Source organism: Melozone crissalis, unplaced genomic scaffold, assembly GCF_028551555.1.
Source record: "Melozone crissalis strain CALT ecotype California unplaced genomic scaffold, PUWL_Pcris_2 ptg000023l_1, whole genome shotgun sequence".
NCBI lineage: Eukaryota > Metazoa > Chordata > Aves > Passeriformes > Passerellidae > Melozone > Melozone crissalis.
The window spans coordinates 29,185,984-29,202,016 of NW_026535801.1; the positions used below are offsets into that span (position 1 = coordinate 29,185,984).

General features: G+C 36.0%; 1 protein-coding gene across 2 annotated transcripts in view; it reads left to right on the forward strand.

Moving 5' to 3' along the window:
- PTPN4 (protein tyrosine phosphatase non-receptor type 4) overlaps positions 1 to 16,033 on the forward strand; it is a 109,555-nt gene that overhangs the window by 85,743 nt on the left and 7,779 nt on the right. The window contains exons 17-26 of one of the 2 annotated variants that reach the window (XM_054277560.1): positions 1,589 to 1,672; positions 1,758 to 1,814; positions 3,160 to 3,316; positions 4,790 to 4,956; positions 6,412 to 6,502; positions 6,589 to 6,650; positions 7,412 to 7,558; positions 9,860 to 9,988; positions 11,449 to 11,597; positions 14,636 to 14,771. In XM_054277560.1, coding sequence (XP_054133535.1) covers positions 1,589 to 1,672; positions 1,758 to 1,814; positions 3,160 to 3,316; positions 4,790 to 4,956; positions 6,412 to 6,502; positions 6,589 to 6,650; positions 7,412 to 7,558; positions 9,860 to 9,988; positions 11,449 to 11,597; positions 14,636 to 14,771 — 1,179 coding nt within the window. Of the gene's footprint in view, positions 1 to 1,588; positions 1,673 to 1,757; positions 1,815 to 3,159; positions 3,317 to 4,789; positions 4,957 to 6,411; positions 6,503 to 6,588; positions 6,651 to 7,411; positions 7,559 to 9,133; positions 9,224 to 9,859; positions 9,989 to 11,448; positions 11,598 to 14,635; positions 14,772 to 16,033 lie in introns of those variants that run through there. The other variant, XM_054277559.1, reaches the window with a different exon arrangement.

A 16,033-nucleotide genomic window follows, 5' to 3' on the forward strand; every position in this document is an offset into this window, starting at 1 on the left:
GCATGACTGAAATTTTTGGAATGGTACTTTGTTTCAAAATTGCTTTTTCTGACCAGAATCCAGGTTCCTGTGCTGCTAGTCTTCTGCTCTTCCATCTCAGATATTTTAGAGAGCACCCCTCACCATTTTGACTTCATAAAACTGTTGAATTTTCTTTGTTGCATGTATGGAGGGTCTGTGTTGAAAGGTAGTAGGACACATATGAGAATGACAACTTTTTACTCCATCTGCAATCCCTAAGTGTCCAGTCTGAGAATGTCAGAAGTACTTGAAAGTACTTGAAAACAGGTGTGGTCAAAATCCCTTCAGTCAGACACATTAAGGATGGCATATACAGTCCTCTCTGCATACTTGCATTATAAACTTCTGCTCAAAATAGCATCTTAAAGCAGGAAATTAGCATTTCCTTTCTGTCTGGGAAATGCAGGGGCACAAAAGCTGCCAAATGCTGCAGGTGAGCACTTGGTAGATGTTCATTCTGTCTGATCTCCCACACCAGTGAGCATAGGCTGAAGTGATTGGCATATGATCAGGCTTCCTAAGACCCTTCTTTTTCATTAATATCTCTTGTGCCATTACTTTCCCAAATGTTTCACTTTTTCATTACTATGAATACATTTGGTGAATTTTGTTTTGTTTTAACCAAGAACAGAAGACACCTGCAGCTGAGTTAACTTCTAATGAGCCAGATTGTGCAGACTTCTTTAGCCTAGTGAAACTCCAGGTTCTGAACTTACTAACATATAAAAATACTTGCTTTTCTAAGTTCTTTGTTTATTTTTCTGAGTATGAGTCTTCTGCTTTGCTGTAACTAGTAACATTGAAAACTTTCTTGAAAAACATTTCTTTTTTTACTTTGCATTCTCACTCTAGGAACTATGGAAATGCTAGCTAATTCACAGAATGTTCAGTCTGTGAAATAAATATAGATGGGAACCAGCTAAAAATCGCTTCAATGGCACTAAGTTGGTTTTTTTCAGATTAAAGAGGTAGCTAATATTCCTGAGTTTATTGGCATCTCCTTTAGTGTTGTTGTCATCCCAATAAAACCAAGAAGAAAGCAGCTAAAATTTTCAGAGGTGAATCAGTGCAGAGCATATGTCACACCACAGAATCCACTAGACTGAAAATGGAGCAAGGGATAGGGAACCAGGATTTCCTTGCTTACTACTGGCATATTACAGTTAAGAGAAACAAAAGGACATCTTCAATTATCTTCCTTTTCATTGTAATGCATCCTTATTGCAGCTTTTCACTGTGATTGTAATTAAAATTAATTTAAGAAATTTCCATTTAGTAAGCTATTTTTATTAGAGTTATGAAGCCAGTTAATCTTTTCTAATATTCTTTCTTACTTTGAGCTTACTTTGACAGAACAGGCCTTTAAATTAGTTATGTCCAAGACTCTTAAATGTGTAATTTTTCCCTTTTATGCAAACCCAAGATGTTTGTGTTCTTGCTTGATATTTTCTCAAGTGTCCAGGAGCAGTTATTTGATAAGGAAACTGCAGAATTATTAAATACAATATCCTCAAAATCTAACTGTGAACAAAATCTATACTAATATAATATCACTTTTGTCCAATAGCCCAATGGTGGTGTCCCCCATGACAATCTTGTTATGATCAGAATGAAACCAGATGAAAATGGAAGGTTTGGCTTCAATGTAAAGGTAACAGTACATCTATTCCTTTTATGTTTATTAAGGTTCTTTTCTGACATTTGGGATTTCTCATTAATTTAATTTGTTTTTAAAGGGCGGATATGATCAGAAGATGCCGGTAATAGTGTCCAGGGTAGCTCCAGGAACACCTGTAAGTTATCAAAAAAGCAGACTTAGTAGCAATATCTATGTATCTTGAAGGGTGTACTGAAAATTATAAATTGTTTTCTAGCTGACTATGAAAATTAGGTTTTGCTATAAAGTTACCAGAACAAAGCAAATTACATGCAGTAAAAATTTGGTGGGGCTGTATAACATATTTTTAAAATATGTTAAATCTTTAAAAGTATGTCAAATCTTTAAATATGTCAATCTTTAAAAGTATTTTTTTCCTGCTGAAACAAAGTTTAATTTCTGAAAATTACAAGGCATTACAGATGCTCAGTATGTACTGGTACTTGAGCTGTTCCATCCTAAAAATACTTTTACTTTATTGCTTTTTTTAGATATAGACATTCAGTAATTTCACATAAATTACATATTGAAAGAGTGTTAAAAATAACTAAAATAGCAAATGTCTTACTTCAGTGACAGATGTAGCTGAGTAAAGCCAACATGTAGATTAAAACCAGACATTATGAATCATTCATCAGGTCTGATTGTGTTTGTTACTCATGTTTAGTGACTATAAGAGTGTCTTCAAACTAGGCACAATATTTGTCAATTTATTGCCAGAAATCCTGACCTGGTATTCAGCTGACTGGAGCCAGCTCTGTCAATAGGTGTTAGAGTGGAGTTAACCATTTATTTGCCTTGTTTTTTTGGTTTTTTTTTTTACTCTTTGAAAGTATTGAAATGTTTGCTGAAATAATTCTTCATGTATCTTGTTAATTATTATCCCTGAAATATTTAATAACATGAATAGTTTTGGCTTTAAACATTCACTCTGTAGGGAGAAGATAGTTGATGATGGCTTGTGCTCTTTCTTTTCTGCAATGATGTTTAGACTGTGGTTATAATAAAAATTTTTATCACCTGATTCCTCTCCCTGGGATTACTGGGAGTTGTGCATTGTTTTTTGCCATTACCATTGCAGTATTTCAGACCTGAAGCATTTAAGCCTGTGAAATTGATTTGGACACGGTTTTGCCGTGTTTCTCCCCTCCCTGCAAAGATAAAAACATCCTGCTTTTTAATTGCCTGTACAAAGGGTGATTCAAACAGAGGAGCTTTCTGCATCAGCTGAGGGGTAGAGTAACAGCTGCTGAAAGACACATTACAGTGCCAGTCACCTCCCAGCTGCAAACGGGAATGGCACTGCCAGTGGATTGTGTAACTCTTGGATTTATCATTTAAATACAGTGCAGCAGCCATAGCAACAGGGCTGTAAGGATTGGAGAGCCCAAGTATAGTTACTTTAAGTTGTTATTTTAAGGTAAAACATTGGTAATGACTGGTGTTACAGATGGTTTTGTTTTTTTCCCTCAACCTTGCAGGCTGATCTGTGTGTCCCTCGTTTGAATGAAGGGGACCAGGTTGTCCTGATTAATGGCAGGGACATAGCAGAGCATACCCACGACCAAGTTGTGATGTTTATTAAAGCCAGCTGTGAGAGACACTCAGGGGAACTGGTGCTCCTAGTTCGACCCAATGGTGAGTGGCTTGAGCATCATAATTAAAAATAAAAATCCACACCCTGCTCTCAGTTTCTAACCTCCATTTTGTGTCCTGGCATGGGATGTGTAACCTGTAAGAAATAACTCCCTTCCCTGAAAAGGAATTGTCACAACAGAGTATATTGATCCCGTAATCTAAGGAGCTGTGTATAACTAAGTGTTGCAAAATAATAATGTCAGGCATAAAATATTTCTAACAGTGAGCTAATTTAAATTTTGTTCTCACTCTCATTGATAAAAATGTCCAGAAAGCTATATGGATATTGAATATATTTCATAAGGTTATTATTGTTCTCTTAAGGAAAATTTAGACCAAACACAAACAAAAAACCCCTTACCAAATACTCAGTGTTTGGGTAACATTGGAAGTCAATACATACAAAATCCTTCCATATATTTTTAAATCAATCCAAAACCACTGGTAACATTTCTACTGAGGAGTCTTAGTAGAAGTGCTAAAATGCAGTCTAAGTAAAAGCTTATGTAGTGTATTCACAAAATACACTGTTGGATCATAGCCAGCAGATGGGCACTGGATTTAATTCTGCTGCACCTCCTAACTACAGTGGAGTTGGAGAGGAAAAAGCAGAGTGAAAAATATTGACGTTTAATTGGAATAATTGAAATTACTTTTGCAGAGTACCTCATTCACCTCATAAATTTTTTCCTTTTTCACTAACTTGCACTCCCCACTTACATGTGCTGTCATTCTGTGTATAAGTTCTCTTGCAGCTTTTGTGTGCTTACTTTCTTTTCAGACAAAATTATCAGCTTTGTTTGCACATTTTCTAAAACAGTCTTTCCCCTTGCATATGTTAATTACCTTTGTATTCTGGATAAAAACATGTGAGTTGTAGAAGTGAGGAGTTGCCAGTTTCCTTCTTTGTAGTGATGTAAAATAATTTAAAAACAGGCTTTTGAACAGCATATGTCTATTATGTGTAGCAGAGGATGCATATAATTTCTGAGCTTATAGGCAAGAAGATAGAGCATTGATAGCTTTATAATGCCATGTATCAAATGCAATTTTCTCAGGTGGTCTGCACATCTTGCCCTAATTACTGAAGCCTAAAATGAGTTGTGAGTGAATTGTAAGTAAAATATAAATGCAGCTATAATGATATCAGAGGCATGGTGTGAGAATCTGAGATTTGAGAGTTATATCAGACAAGGCAGGGTATAATGTGAGTTTTGATCAAAATTTTAGCTGTCAGTGATGGGCTTTCACTTAAAATTTCTATTACACCTAAGAAAAAAAATAGTTTTGTCATGGATTATAATGATCAGTAAAGGCTCCCTGTCCTTGCTGATGGGGACTAAAATCAATGTGCTAATAACTGTGGATTTTTCTACAGGAGAAATGTGTGCTTTTGCTATTTTAAATAAATAACTTATAGCTAACTTTAATGAAACAGCATCTTCAGAGCATTCATACCTTTTCTTGTTGTAGCTGTCTACGATGTTGTGGAAGAGAAGCTGGAGAGTGAGCCTGATTTTCAGTACATCCCTGAGAAATCTCCCCTTGATGGTGTCCATCAAGATGATAATGCTCTGAGGGAGTCCATGATTCAGTTAGCAGAGGGGCTCATCACTGGAACTGTCCTGGCTCAGTTTGATGTGAGTACTGGATTGCCTGGAGCCAGGGGCAAGTTCCACCTCTTTTGGGACAGCAATTATTTTTAAATGAAGCAGATTTCAGTTAAATTTCAGTACAGTCAGCATTCTTTGGGAAAACAATTGCCTTACACTCTCAAAAGAAAAATAACCAAGGGAAAAAAATCAATCCTGTATTGTATGTGCAAATTAAGAATATCTAATCCTGGGGTTTAGTTTTATAAATAGTGCTATTGATTACTTACACTTCTTGTGGTTATCAGGGACATGCTAATAAAATACTTTCATAAAGATGAAGGCTGAAGAATCTCTACCAAAATATGTGTTCTGTACTCAGGCCTTCATTCCATACCTAAGTTGCTGCAGAAACTGAATGACACTAAGCTGTTGACATTTTATAGGCATTCTTGGTGAGGGAAGGTAAAATAACCAATGGAAAATACTGCCCTAATGTTAAAGGCTGATGTAACTGTGTTTTTTATAAATGGTTGATTTTTACTGATATATTTCAGAACAGTAGTGCATTTTCTGTGGGGCATTAAGCTGCTGATAGCCATGGGCATTCTTCAGCACTGACTTGGTGATATGCCTCTTAAATGCATGAGATCAAGTGGCTTAAAGCAGGAAAGTGTAGGTTTGTAAAACACAGCAGGGCAAATTCTGTGAATTCCTCACCAAATGGAGACCTAGCATTGTATTTTGCAACAAATATCTATGAAATACATTTTATATACTATTCTTTAAGAACTTTGGTAAAATTTCCTTTTATATTTAGAAAGAGCAGATTTTTTTTCTAAGTTATTTAAAATTCTGCTTTAATGCAAGTTTTATTCTCCCTAGCAGGTTCAATGTGTAAAAGTTTTTTAAACTGCTTTTTTCAAACCTGGATCATTTCACTGATGTTTTTTGTAGCACAAGGGTTGTGGCAATGCATGACTAAGGCATGAAAGGGCAGGAACCTCTCAAAGGCAATTTTGTGCAGGAAAAGTGCAAGGTAACCAGGATTTGCTCTAAAGTTATTGGAATACAAAAGGACATCTGGGGAAAAAAACAGAAATTATAACTGAAAGAAGTGCAATGTAGGTTGATGCCTGTACACAACATAATCTGCTTGTCCCAAATGACCAAGTGGGATGTCTATATCAGTGAGTTCACTTACCACTATACAATACTACTTTTTCTCTGGATTAATGTTCTAGTGGAAGATTGAAATTTAATGTTCACTTTGTCTTTAACCAAGTTTTGGCTACATCTTGGTCATTTTCAGTGATCCCAGAGCATAACTAAATTTATAGTGCTTTATTTTTAAATGTGTTTTCATGTTTGTGGAAACTACTGTTGCTCCATAGTTTATGCTCTAAAAAGCACCTCTTTTTAGAGCAAATTCTCTTTAGGCAAATAATATAATAATGAGACTATTGCATTTATTATGTTCTGACCATCAGCTTTGTCTTTTAGCAATTGTATAGGAAAAAGCCTGGAATGACAATGTCTTGTGCCAGATTACCTCAAAACATTTCCAAAAATAGATACAGAGACATTTCGCCTTGTAAGTATTGCTATGTCTGTATGTGCTCTGAAAGTATTTTACTGTGCTTACTAAATTAGTAACATCTTCCTGATTTTTTTTTTCAGATGATGCTACACGGGTTATTTTAAAAAGTAATGAAGATTACATCAATGCAAATTATATAAATGTGAGTAGTATTTTTCAGAAGTGCTTCTGATATTAAGTAATTCTATAGTTTTTCAGTGAAAAAATTCATTTAAAAAATCTTTTTTCATTAATCTAGTTCAGGCTGGAATACTAAGCCTCTAGTCAGGTGATTTGAAATTTCCTGTAGATATATTTCCTTCCTAATGTTTGGTGGCACATCTTTTCAGAAATGTTTAAAGTCTAGCCCTGCATTTAATGTGAAAAAATGCAAACTGAAGCCGGCCCTCTCCAGAGCCATTAATTCTTCTTTTCTGATTACTTTCCTGACAGTTGTGTTCAACAACAGTAAAGTTTAATTTGGCATCAATTTCTTTTGCTTCTTATTTTTTTCATTGTTAGTAACAGAAAAATTACAGCTGCTTACTTTAATGAAAAAAACTCCAGATATTAAATTCTGAGATCTGTGTTTTAAAAGCTAGTGTCAAAAAGCCACAGAGCAAGAAATAGTTGCACCTGAATTATTTGCCAACTGCTCTGTAATTTCTTTTTTCACCCATTAATCTTCATTATGGCAACTACGTGACTGTCAGTAAAGTGTAAAGTGTATTTGAATCTTTGTAGTAATTTGCATGTGAAACACTTAAAGAATTTTTATCTGTGCCAATTCATATTTGCTAGCCTGTAAGAAATAGAATTAACGTCATGGGTGCTTTTTAAAAAATTAGTTGCTAAACTGTAAATGTCTGATGCCTGACTTTTATTTGCTGTAGGAATTGAAATAATGACTTTGTCTTCTTTTAGATGGAAATCCCTTCTTCCACAATAATAAACCAGTACATTGCTTGCCAAGGTCCATTACCAAACACTTGTCCTGATTTCTGGCAGATGACTTGGGAGCAAGGCTCTTCCATGGTTGTGATGTTAACAACTCAAGTAGAACGGGGCAGAGTAAGTAAAACATTTCCTTAAATGCCACTTCCATAATCTTCTAACAAATTGTTGGTGATTAGCCTTTAAAAGATTAGAGGAATATATTGTGATGGCATATAATATGTCAAGGGGATAGTAGGAAGTAGTATTAAACTAGAAAAGTGTAGGTAGAGTAGATATAAGGAAGAAATTTTTACAATGTCAGTGGTGAAATACTGGCACAAGTTGCCCAGAGGTGGTGAATGTTCATCTCTCTGGCTGAAGGTCGTGTTGGATGGAGCTCAGAGTAACTCAATCTAGTTGGAGAGCTCCCTGCTCACTGCAGGGGGCTGGACTGGATGGTCTTTAAAGATCCATTCCAACCAGACCTGTTCTGTCATTCTGTAACTGTTTTTCATAAGAACAGTGCATTCCTACTTCTTTTGCAATGATGAGTCTGAGATTTTAAACCTTCTGGAGTTCTTAATGCAGCCAATAGTTAAACTTTGTTCAGTCCTGAAATACACTTAACTCTTCATGTGTTTCCTCAAATACTTTCAGTCTGCTTTGTTAGATTCCTTATTGTAAAGTAAAAAGCATCTAGAATTTAGCTTCATAGAACTTTTTTTCTCCAAACTTCAAATGAAGGAACTCCAAGAAGTTCCATCAGTTTTCATAGAGTACTTCTTCGATATGTAGTGAGATTAATTTTTAAGGCAGCCTAATACAGTTTTGTAGGGTTAATATCCCATGCCTGGATGGGTGTCTTATCAAGGATTTTCCTAAAACTTGAACTCTAAAATTTCCCATAAAATATTGTTCTGTTATAAAGATTTGTTTAATCATGTGAAATAATCATTGCCCTTTAATTTGTATATGAAATGTGTTAAAACAGAATACCAGTAACAGAGTAATTAAGAGTTAAAATTAGTAAAAATAATTGTGTGTGGTGCTATAAAAGGCCTCAGGTGAATTTTTTTGGCTTGTTTGGTTTTGGTTTAAGCTGTAGTTTCTCCTTAATAACTCTGGATTTCATGCAGTTCTATCCTTTGGAGATTGACCACACTGGATTGTTTTGCCTTACACAGTGTAATTCCTGAGATACTTGGTTTAGTCTGGAGCATTCACAGTAGCACTGGCTGGTTAAGTGTGTGGACAGAAATGACTGTCTGCTATAATTCAGTGCAATGGAATTCCTCCTTATCAGGATTTCTTTTGAAGATGGATTTATAATGGGTTGTGGTTGTTCTGACCAGCTTGAATTGTAGTTCAGCTGTCTGTATGTATTCTGACTTTTTAACAACCATATACTTGCTGTGAGGTCAGGACTCTATATAGAATTAAAATAATTGAAGGGAAGTTGCAGTGGTTTTAAGCCATTTTTCAGTGACTCAATGTTTGCATGATGCTGCCTGCTCCCAAATAAACATGATTAGAGGGAATTTCAGTACAAGTGCCCTTTTACTTGGAGTTTTCTTTGCAGATCTGCTAAGAACAGACTTGCAATAGCAGTTCTCTGAGGTTCCCCCACCCCTTCAATAATGATATTTGTGGAGTTCTTTAGAGAGCTGCTTAATAATGAAATAAAAGGCCTTATCTGTCTTATACCCATAGGCAGACTCCCTGCTCTAAAGCTGATCATGAGGCTTCTGACATCACTATCCCACTGCATGCCGGGATGTCTCAGTGGAGCAGGAAGTCTGCAAATCTGGCTGCTCTTAAAGACTCGCCAGGTGGGTTGGAAATGCAAAAGTACACTTGAGCTGAAATGACCTCTGTCATTAGGCATTCAAACCATATTTCAGAAAATCACAGTGTTTGAAGTTTTCATTCACATTTGAGGACTTGATTGGGAGTCCCTGAAGTCCACCATCCTCATCCCCTTATTTTCTGCATTAGCTTAGCAACTTTTTTGTTGCATATTTCCCTTTTTTTTGTTTGTTCTTTTCCCATATAAATGTACTTTGAGAAGATCAGATTAGGATTTTGAAGGTCAGAAATATTTATAAAGCAGCATCTTTGTCAGTCAAGTGTTAAGATGGAATATTTATAGACAAAGTCTTTAAAACTTTGCAATGGATGTTAAAGGCGGCATCCATCTTCAGTTAAACTAATGCAAGAGCTGGTGCATGTGTCCTCTTGGAAAGAGAAACAGGAAATCTTTATGATACCCTATTTTATAAACAGTAATTAGATAACAAAGTCTATTTGGTAAGTAATTAAATAGTGTTTACAAAATGATCAAAATAACTGTAACAAATAAAGGTATAAAAACTAGAGGAAATGGAAATTATACTCTGAATTTAAACACAGGCATCTTTAAAAATGTGTTGACCTTAGGTTAAATGCCATCAGTACTGGCCAGAGCCATCGGGAAGTTCATCATATGGGAATTTTCAGATTACCTGCCATTCAGAAGAAGGAAATCCTGCTTATGTCTTTCGAGAAATGACATTGACTAATCTGGAGGTAAAATCTTAATATATTTTCATGTATTATTCTGCAGAATCCTTGGATACTACCTAAAACATGCATAGATTTTCTTTTCAACTTGGTGGCGTATCCATATAAATGAGACTGTATATCCATATAAATGAGACTGTTTATTTCTAGAACCCTCTAGAAAACTAATTGTCATGTACTTTCCTAGGAGGAATTCTGTCCATAAAATGATAACAAACTTTTCATGAGTGAAAATATCACTGAGATTCATTTTTCATAATCATATTAATTGGATCACATGAAGGATATGTCATTTATCCTAAAAGTTTTTATTGGTGTATTTCATAACCGGGCCAAAGAAAAAGAGTAACAAAAGAAGTTGAGAAACTTGTTATTCCCTTGATGTTTTCAGAACATGTGAGACATTAGAGGTGTTTCATCATCACACTGATGATGAAAAGTCTTTGTAGAGGCAAATAGTTCTTAATAATTCCATCTTGAACAGTATGTGCTAGAAGATGGAAGATAAATCCTGCTGAAAGATGAATCTGGAGTGGTAACTACATGTAAACAAGGACCTTTTTGGACATGCACTGCACGATTTTCAGGGCATATGTAGTTTTCAGAGCCTTCCCAGCCAGCATTTCAATGTCAGAAATGTTTGGAAATGAGTATCTGGAATTTAGTTCACGTAGTTATTTCTCACTGCTTGAGTTGCCAGTTGAGAAGCCAGTTTTATAGAGCTGCCTTTTAGTCAATTTGCAGTTAAAATTCCTGCCCTGTGTCCTGTTGAGACAATTGCTCATCTGCTATCAGCCGTGGAATCTCTGTAAATGATTCAGTGCCTAAAGGCTATTTAAAGTGCAGTAGCTCCTCTTCTTTTGAAATTCGACTCTGGTTGCCCGGGCTGTCCCCTCCCCTAACCAGAGGCCGATTGATTATATTTGTGATACCACAGCAAGGGCCGGCATGGAGGGGAAAACAAAGTCATTGTGCCTTGTAGGTGTAGGAGGCTCAGATCAAGCCAAAACACTGCTGCTGTTCACACAGGGTCTGAAGGAAAGCTTTTATGTCTGATCTCCCCTCCTTACCCCACTTCTGTCATTTCATCTTGTAAGATGCTATCTCGTTCTGTTAAATTTGGTTTGCTAAGAGTATGACCACCTTCTTAAACATCTAGTGTTCAATTAGATTGCTGGCATCCTTTAACTGCTTTTCTATTACGTGCTCTGTAATTTTTTTCACCTGTTGAAGATGAAAGCATTTGTGGATTTCCTTTTTTACTTTTAAGGAAAAAAAAAAAGTAATAGTAAAATCCAGGATGACTGATGGTTAGCTCTCACAAAGCACTGCTAGTTGTCTGAAGCCACTTTGATTATGGGTACAAGTTGCTATAAATGTACTATTGATGTTTTTATTATTGTTTTTGGTGCTTTCTAAAAATGGGACTTGAATTACCCTTGATGAAATTTCATGTTTCTGATTAGAAAGAGGAAAGCCGCCAGCTGACCCAAATCCAGTACATTGCATGGCCTGACCATGGGGTTCCTGACGATTCCAGCGATTTCCTCGATTTCGTGTGTCTCGTGCGAAAGAAGAGGGCTGGCAGAGAAGAACCTGTTGTTGTTCACTGCAGGTATCACATTTTTTTCCCATTTTATTAAATCATCAAAGGGAACTTTTTATCATCAAATAGCTGTTCTCTGCTTTGTTCCTGAAATAAATATTTAATAGTATCTGCTTTGGGGATGACAGGAAAACTCAAACCTTGAAATAGAACAAATATTTAATGTGGTAATCACATTTCAATAAGCAAGATTTTGAACAGCAACATGTGTTGATCTGTTCAGGCATTTTGCTGGGATGTTTTGGGTTTTTTTCCAATTTAAATGCTTGTGGTAACAATCTACATAATAATTCAGGGAAATGGCAAAAGATACTTGCTAGCCATGAGGAATAGATTCCTGTTCTACAAAGCTCTAGAGTAGTTGTGTTAATAATCCATAGTGGAAAATGTGGGTGGTTTATTAAAAGATCAATTAAAACACATTTTCTCTCAAATCTGCAGTCTTAGGCTAGGTGGTATTTTGATGCTTACATTAAGATGAAACATTTTTCTCAACAGTTTACCTTTGTCATGAGTTAAAATAACTGTTGTTTAGATCTTTACATACACATGAAATGTAATTTTTCTTTTCCTTGTGCAACACTTTGTTATAGCATTCTCCATTCCTTTAGTGAATTTCAAGACCTTAATCATTTTAAAATACCTGATTGGCAAACTAGAATAATACCAATTGTTTTCAAATGAACATGTGCTATCACAATTCTTGAGGAGCAGTTCTGTGAATATTTGACCTCTCAATTCTGAATACTCCCCAAAGAGTCAGTGTTACTGAGCCAGGCATATATCGTTCTTTTCAGAGAGAAGCTGAGAAGTGTAAGGGATAAAACAAATTTGAAGACTACAAGTAAACTGGACATTTATTGAAGGAGATGAAAGAAAAAGAAAAATACACCTTGTGTATCAGAAATTGTATTTCATTAGTTCTGCTCTCAAATTCCATTTTATGCAGGTCAGGGTGAATCTTACTGACTAGGGAAACTAGTACCAGAATGCCAGTGTCTTAACTGGTACTGCTTCTCAGCTTCCATTATTGATATACTTCTGGTTAGTATGGTTGTGCAAAGATGGTGAAAAGGGCAGCCAAATACACCCTCTATGTTATAAAAAGTGCAGGAACAATGGAAAAACAACATTGGAGAGTAGGAACAGTTTCATTCATCTCAAGGAGGCACCAGTTCAGCTCGAAACTGATAATTTCAATGTGCAACTGAAGCTTTATGAAAAATTTATGTTTCACAGAAGAAAAGAGATGGATTATCACAGTTGAACATAATTTACTTAATTGGCCCAACTTGGTGGCTGTTGGGAAGTATAACCAAATTCCAGCAGGGAGTCAAGCAGAAGGAGCCCAGGTGTTGCTCCATATGGTGCATGCAGTCTATTTTTAACATCTCTTCAGTATAATGGGACAGGGCATTAGTGCAACAAAATTTGTTTTCAGGACTAAGCCACCAACTTTAGTGTGAGGAATCCAAGTAGCTAATAGAAAATTATTTTATTTTGTACAATAATAATAATTTAAAAACAAAATGGTCCAAACCCATAGAGATTATAAAGCAACCAATACCTTAAGGAATTGGAAAGGTTTTTGTTATATTGAGCTGCATAAACCACTAGTTTCTGATGTTGTGTCATGTGGTTATTTTTATCTTTACAAGCTCTTACTAGTTTTGTTGAACAGTTTCTAATTCTTGTTCTAGATGAGATAGGAACCACCCATCCTGTCCATGCCCTTCATGATTTTCATGCCCTGTCTCAGTGTTCTACTCTGTCAGTCAGTGTTTGCATTTTTTAAGCTGAAGAGTCCTCCCCTACCTCATGTTTGTCATAGGGAAATGATCACATTTTCCATCGTGGTTGCCCTCTGAATCTTTTGAAATTGTAAAATGAGTCATTAGGTTCTTTTACAGTTACTGTTTGTTTGTGCCTGGATTTGATAAAGCATTCTGCATTTAAGTTCTATGCATATAAATTCTAGAAGTATAAATATTACTGAATCATTTTATATAACCAGCACATGTACAGCTTGTCTTAAAATTCTTATGACATCACTGAAATTTAGAGTAGCTTTAATGCCACCTCCTGGACAAAGATTTAAATAGTAGTTTAGCCAGACTTATTTTGAAGTAACTCTTTAAAATCAGAACAAGTGACTTTCAAAGTTTGAAATGTTTATATTAATCACTTTAGATCCAAATAATTTGATTTATTGTATGAGTTAGGATAATGCTGGCATTTCAAAATATGTATTTGTTCCTATATTCCAGTATGGGGAAACATTTGTTGTCCATTTCAAAAATGCAACATTAATTGAAAGATTTGAAACTGTTCATTGAATTCAAGGCTAAATATTCAGTCTTCAAGGCCTGCCACTTCTGGAAAAGCCTATGTGTACATAAAACAAAGTAGATGAGTCTTTAGATTTGTTTTATTTTTAAGTAAAAATATTTTTCTGTAAGCTCTCTTGATAATTTTTCCATTCTGAGATGTGTATGTTATGGTACTTCCTTGTCTTGAAAGGGATTGCTATCATGTATTCCTTTTAATAACAAGAAAACAATCCTTATTGTCAGCCTACCGAGGTTTATAGTAATTGTTGTTTTACTTGGAAATAGGAAGGTATGCATTGCTTGAAGGACATGAATCTGACTTTATTGGCCCAACATTGCAGAAATCATTTCAGCAATGGCCCAGCTGACACAAGGTGTCCAGCACGCACTGGTGTTTTGTTATCCCCTAGATGTCAGTGTGGTTTGTAACAGGATCCTACCAGACATCTCTGTCAGTTCAGCTCAGGGGAGTGGCTGGGTCAGGCACTTCTCCTCCCAGGAGGGGCAGTTCTGGTGGGCACTGATGGGCTTTGCTCTGTTCAGCCAGGACTGAGGCTGCTTCCAGACACAGGCACAAGCAGTCCTGTCCCTGCCCCAGCAGTATGGGAGCCACAATGGGCAGCCCTGAGAATCCAGGAGAAGGAAGGTCTTTAAGCATGAGCAGTACTCCAGACACTTGATTTCATTTTCCCCTTTGTGTTTGTGTTGCTGTTGCAGTGCTGGGATTGGCCGGACAGGGGTTCTGATCACGATGGAGACAGCCATGTGTCTCATTGAGTGCAACCAGCCTGTTTATCCTCTGGATATTGTAAGAACCATGAGAGATCAAAGAGCCATGATGATCCAAACACCTGTGAGTATCATCCCTGCTGTTCTGGGCTGCAGAACAATGATTTCCTGTGATCCAGTCATACTGGATGGGTTTTTTGTTGATCATAATGCAGAGATCACCTTTATCCAGTGTAGCTGTAGCCTTGGCTCCAGGTAAAAATAAATTCTTAAGGCTATTGGAAAGGAGCAATTCTTTAAATTTCTACAGAGAAAACTTGAAAAAAGAGCAGCAGCTGTTTCAAGGATACCTGGCAAATAATGACAAAAAGGGTCAATTTTAAGCAGTGTAAAAATCACTCCGAGAAGAAAGAAGGAGCTTAATTCCAGGTGTTAAGAATGGGAGTAGTATAAAAGATAAACACAGAAAGATCCAAAGTATGCAAGAAAAAACTTCTGTGATGAAATTCAGTGATTTTATGATGCCTCAGTTGTAATGGAAACAAGCCTTAATTATGCTCTGTAAATGACTTAAAGGGAAGTTATCAGAGAAATAATATTTGTAAAAGTCAGCGTATTAAATCTCATGTGAGATGCATCAAAGCAATCCTAAGTACCTTTTTCTTTAGTCATAAAAAAGTAACTTACTACAGGATTTTTTTGAGGGTTTCATACCTTAAGCTACCAGAACTTATCATGCAACTGTAAGGTTTAGGTTTTGTGAGATAATTCGAGTATTATATTTCAGATTTGTAAGAGTTTTAGAACAGATTTAGAGACTTGTTATTGTATCAGTCAGGTATTGCTTATCTCTAAAAGCAGTTTAGTGTAGTGTTTACATTTTTAGAAAGTACCTAAAAAGGGTGAAAAGTTTGAGTTGTGTTGTCTTTCAGAAAGAAGAATAAAAGAAGATTGGATTTTTGGTTGTTCCAAACTTTGGATAGTTACAGATTTTTTTGAAAGAGTAATCATGAGTAATTGGTGTAGTTTTACTCACAGTATACAGCATTTAGAGAAAAAGCATCTTGAAGGAGAAAAGGCATTAGATCCAGTATTGAATCACAATTACTTGAAGGTAGTTGCTGTAGTAATTTTCATGTCCCCGCTGCTGTTCCTCGAATAAAATTTGAATAAAATTTTTTTGTTCTTCAGAGAATATTAAGGCTGACAAAAACTATATATGTGTCTCCATTTCTAGTTCATCAGTCATTCAGTGCTGCTGAATTCTTGTTCCAGTACTCATGTTTCACTAAGTTGTATTCAGGTAGCACAGGAAGGATGAGAAAGGTGATGATACATGAAAAATAGCAAAGGATGGCTCTTGCTGTTTGTGACAGCTCTTCAGGA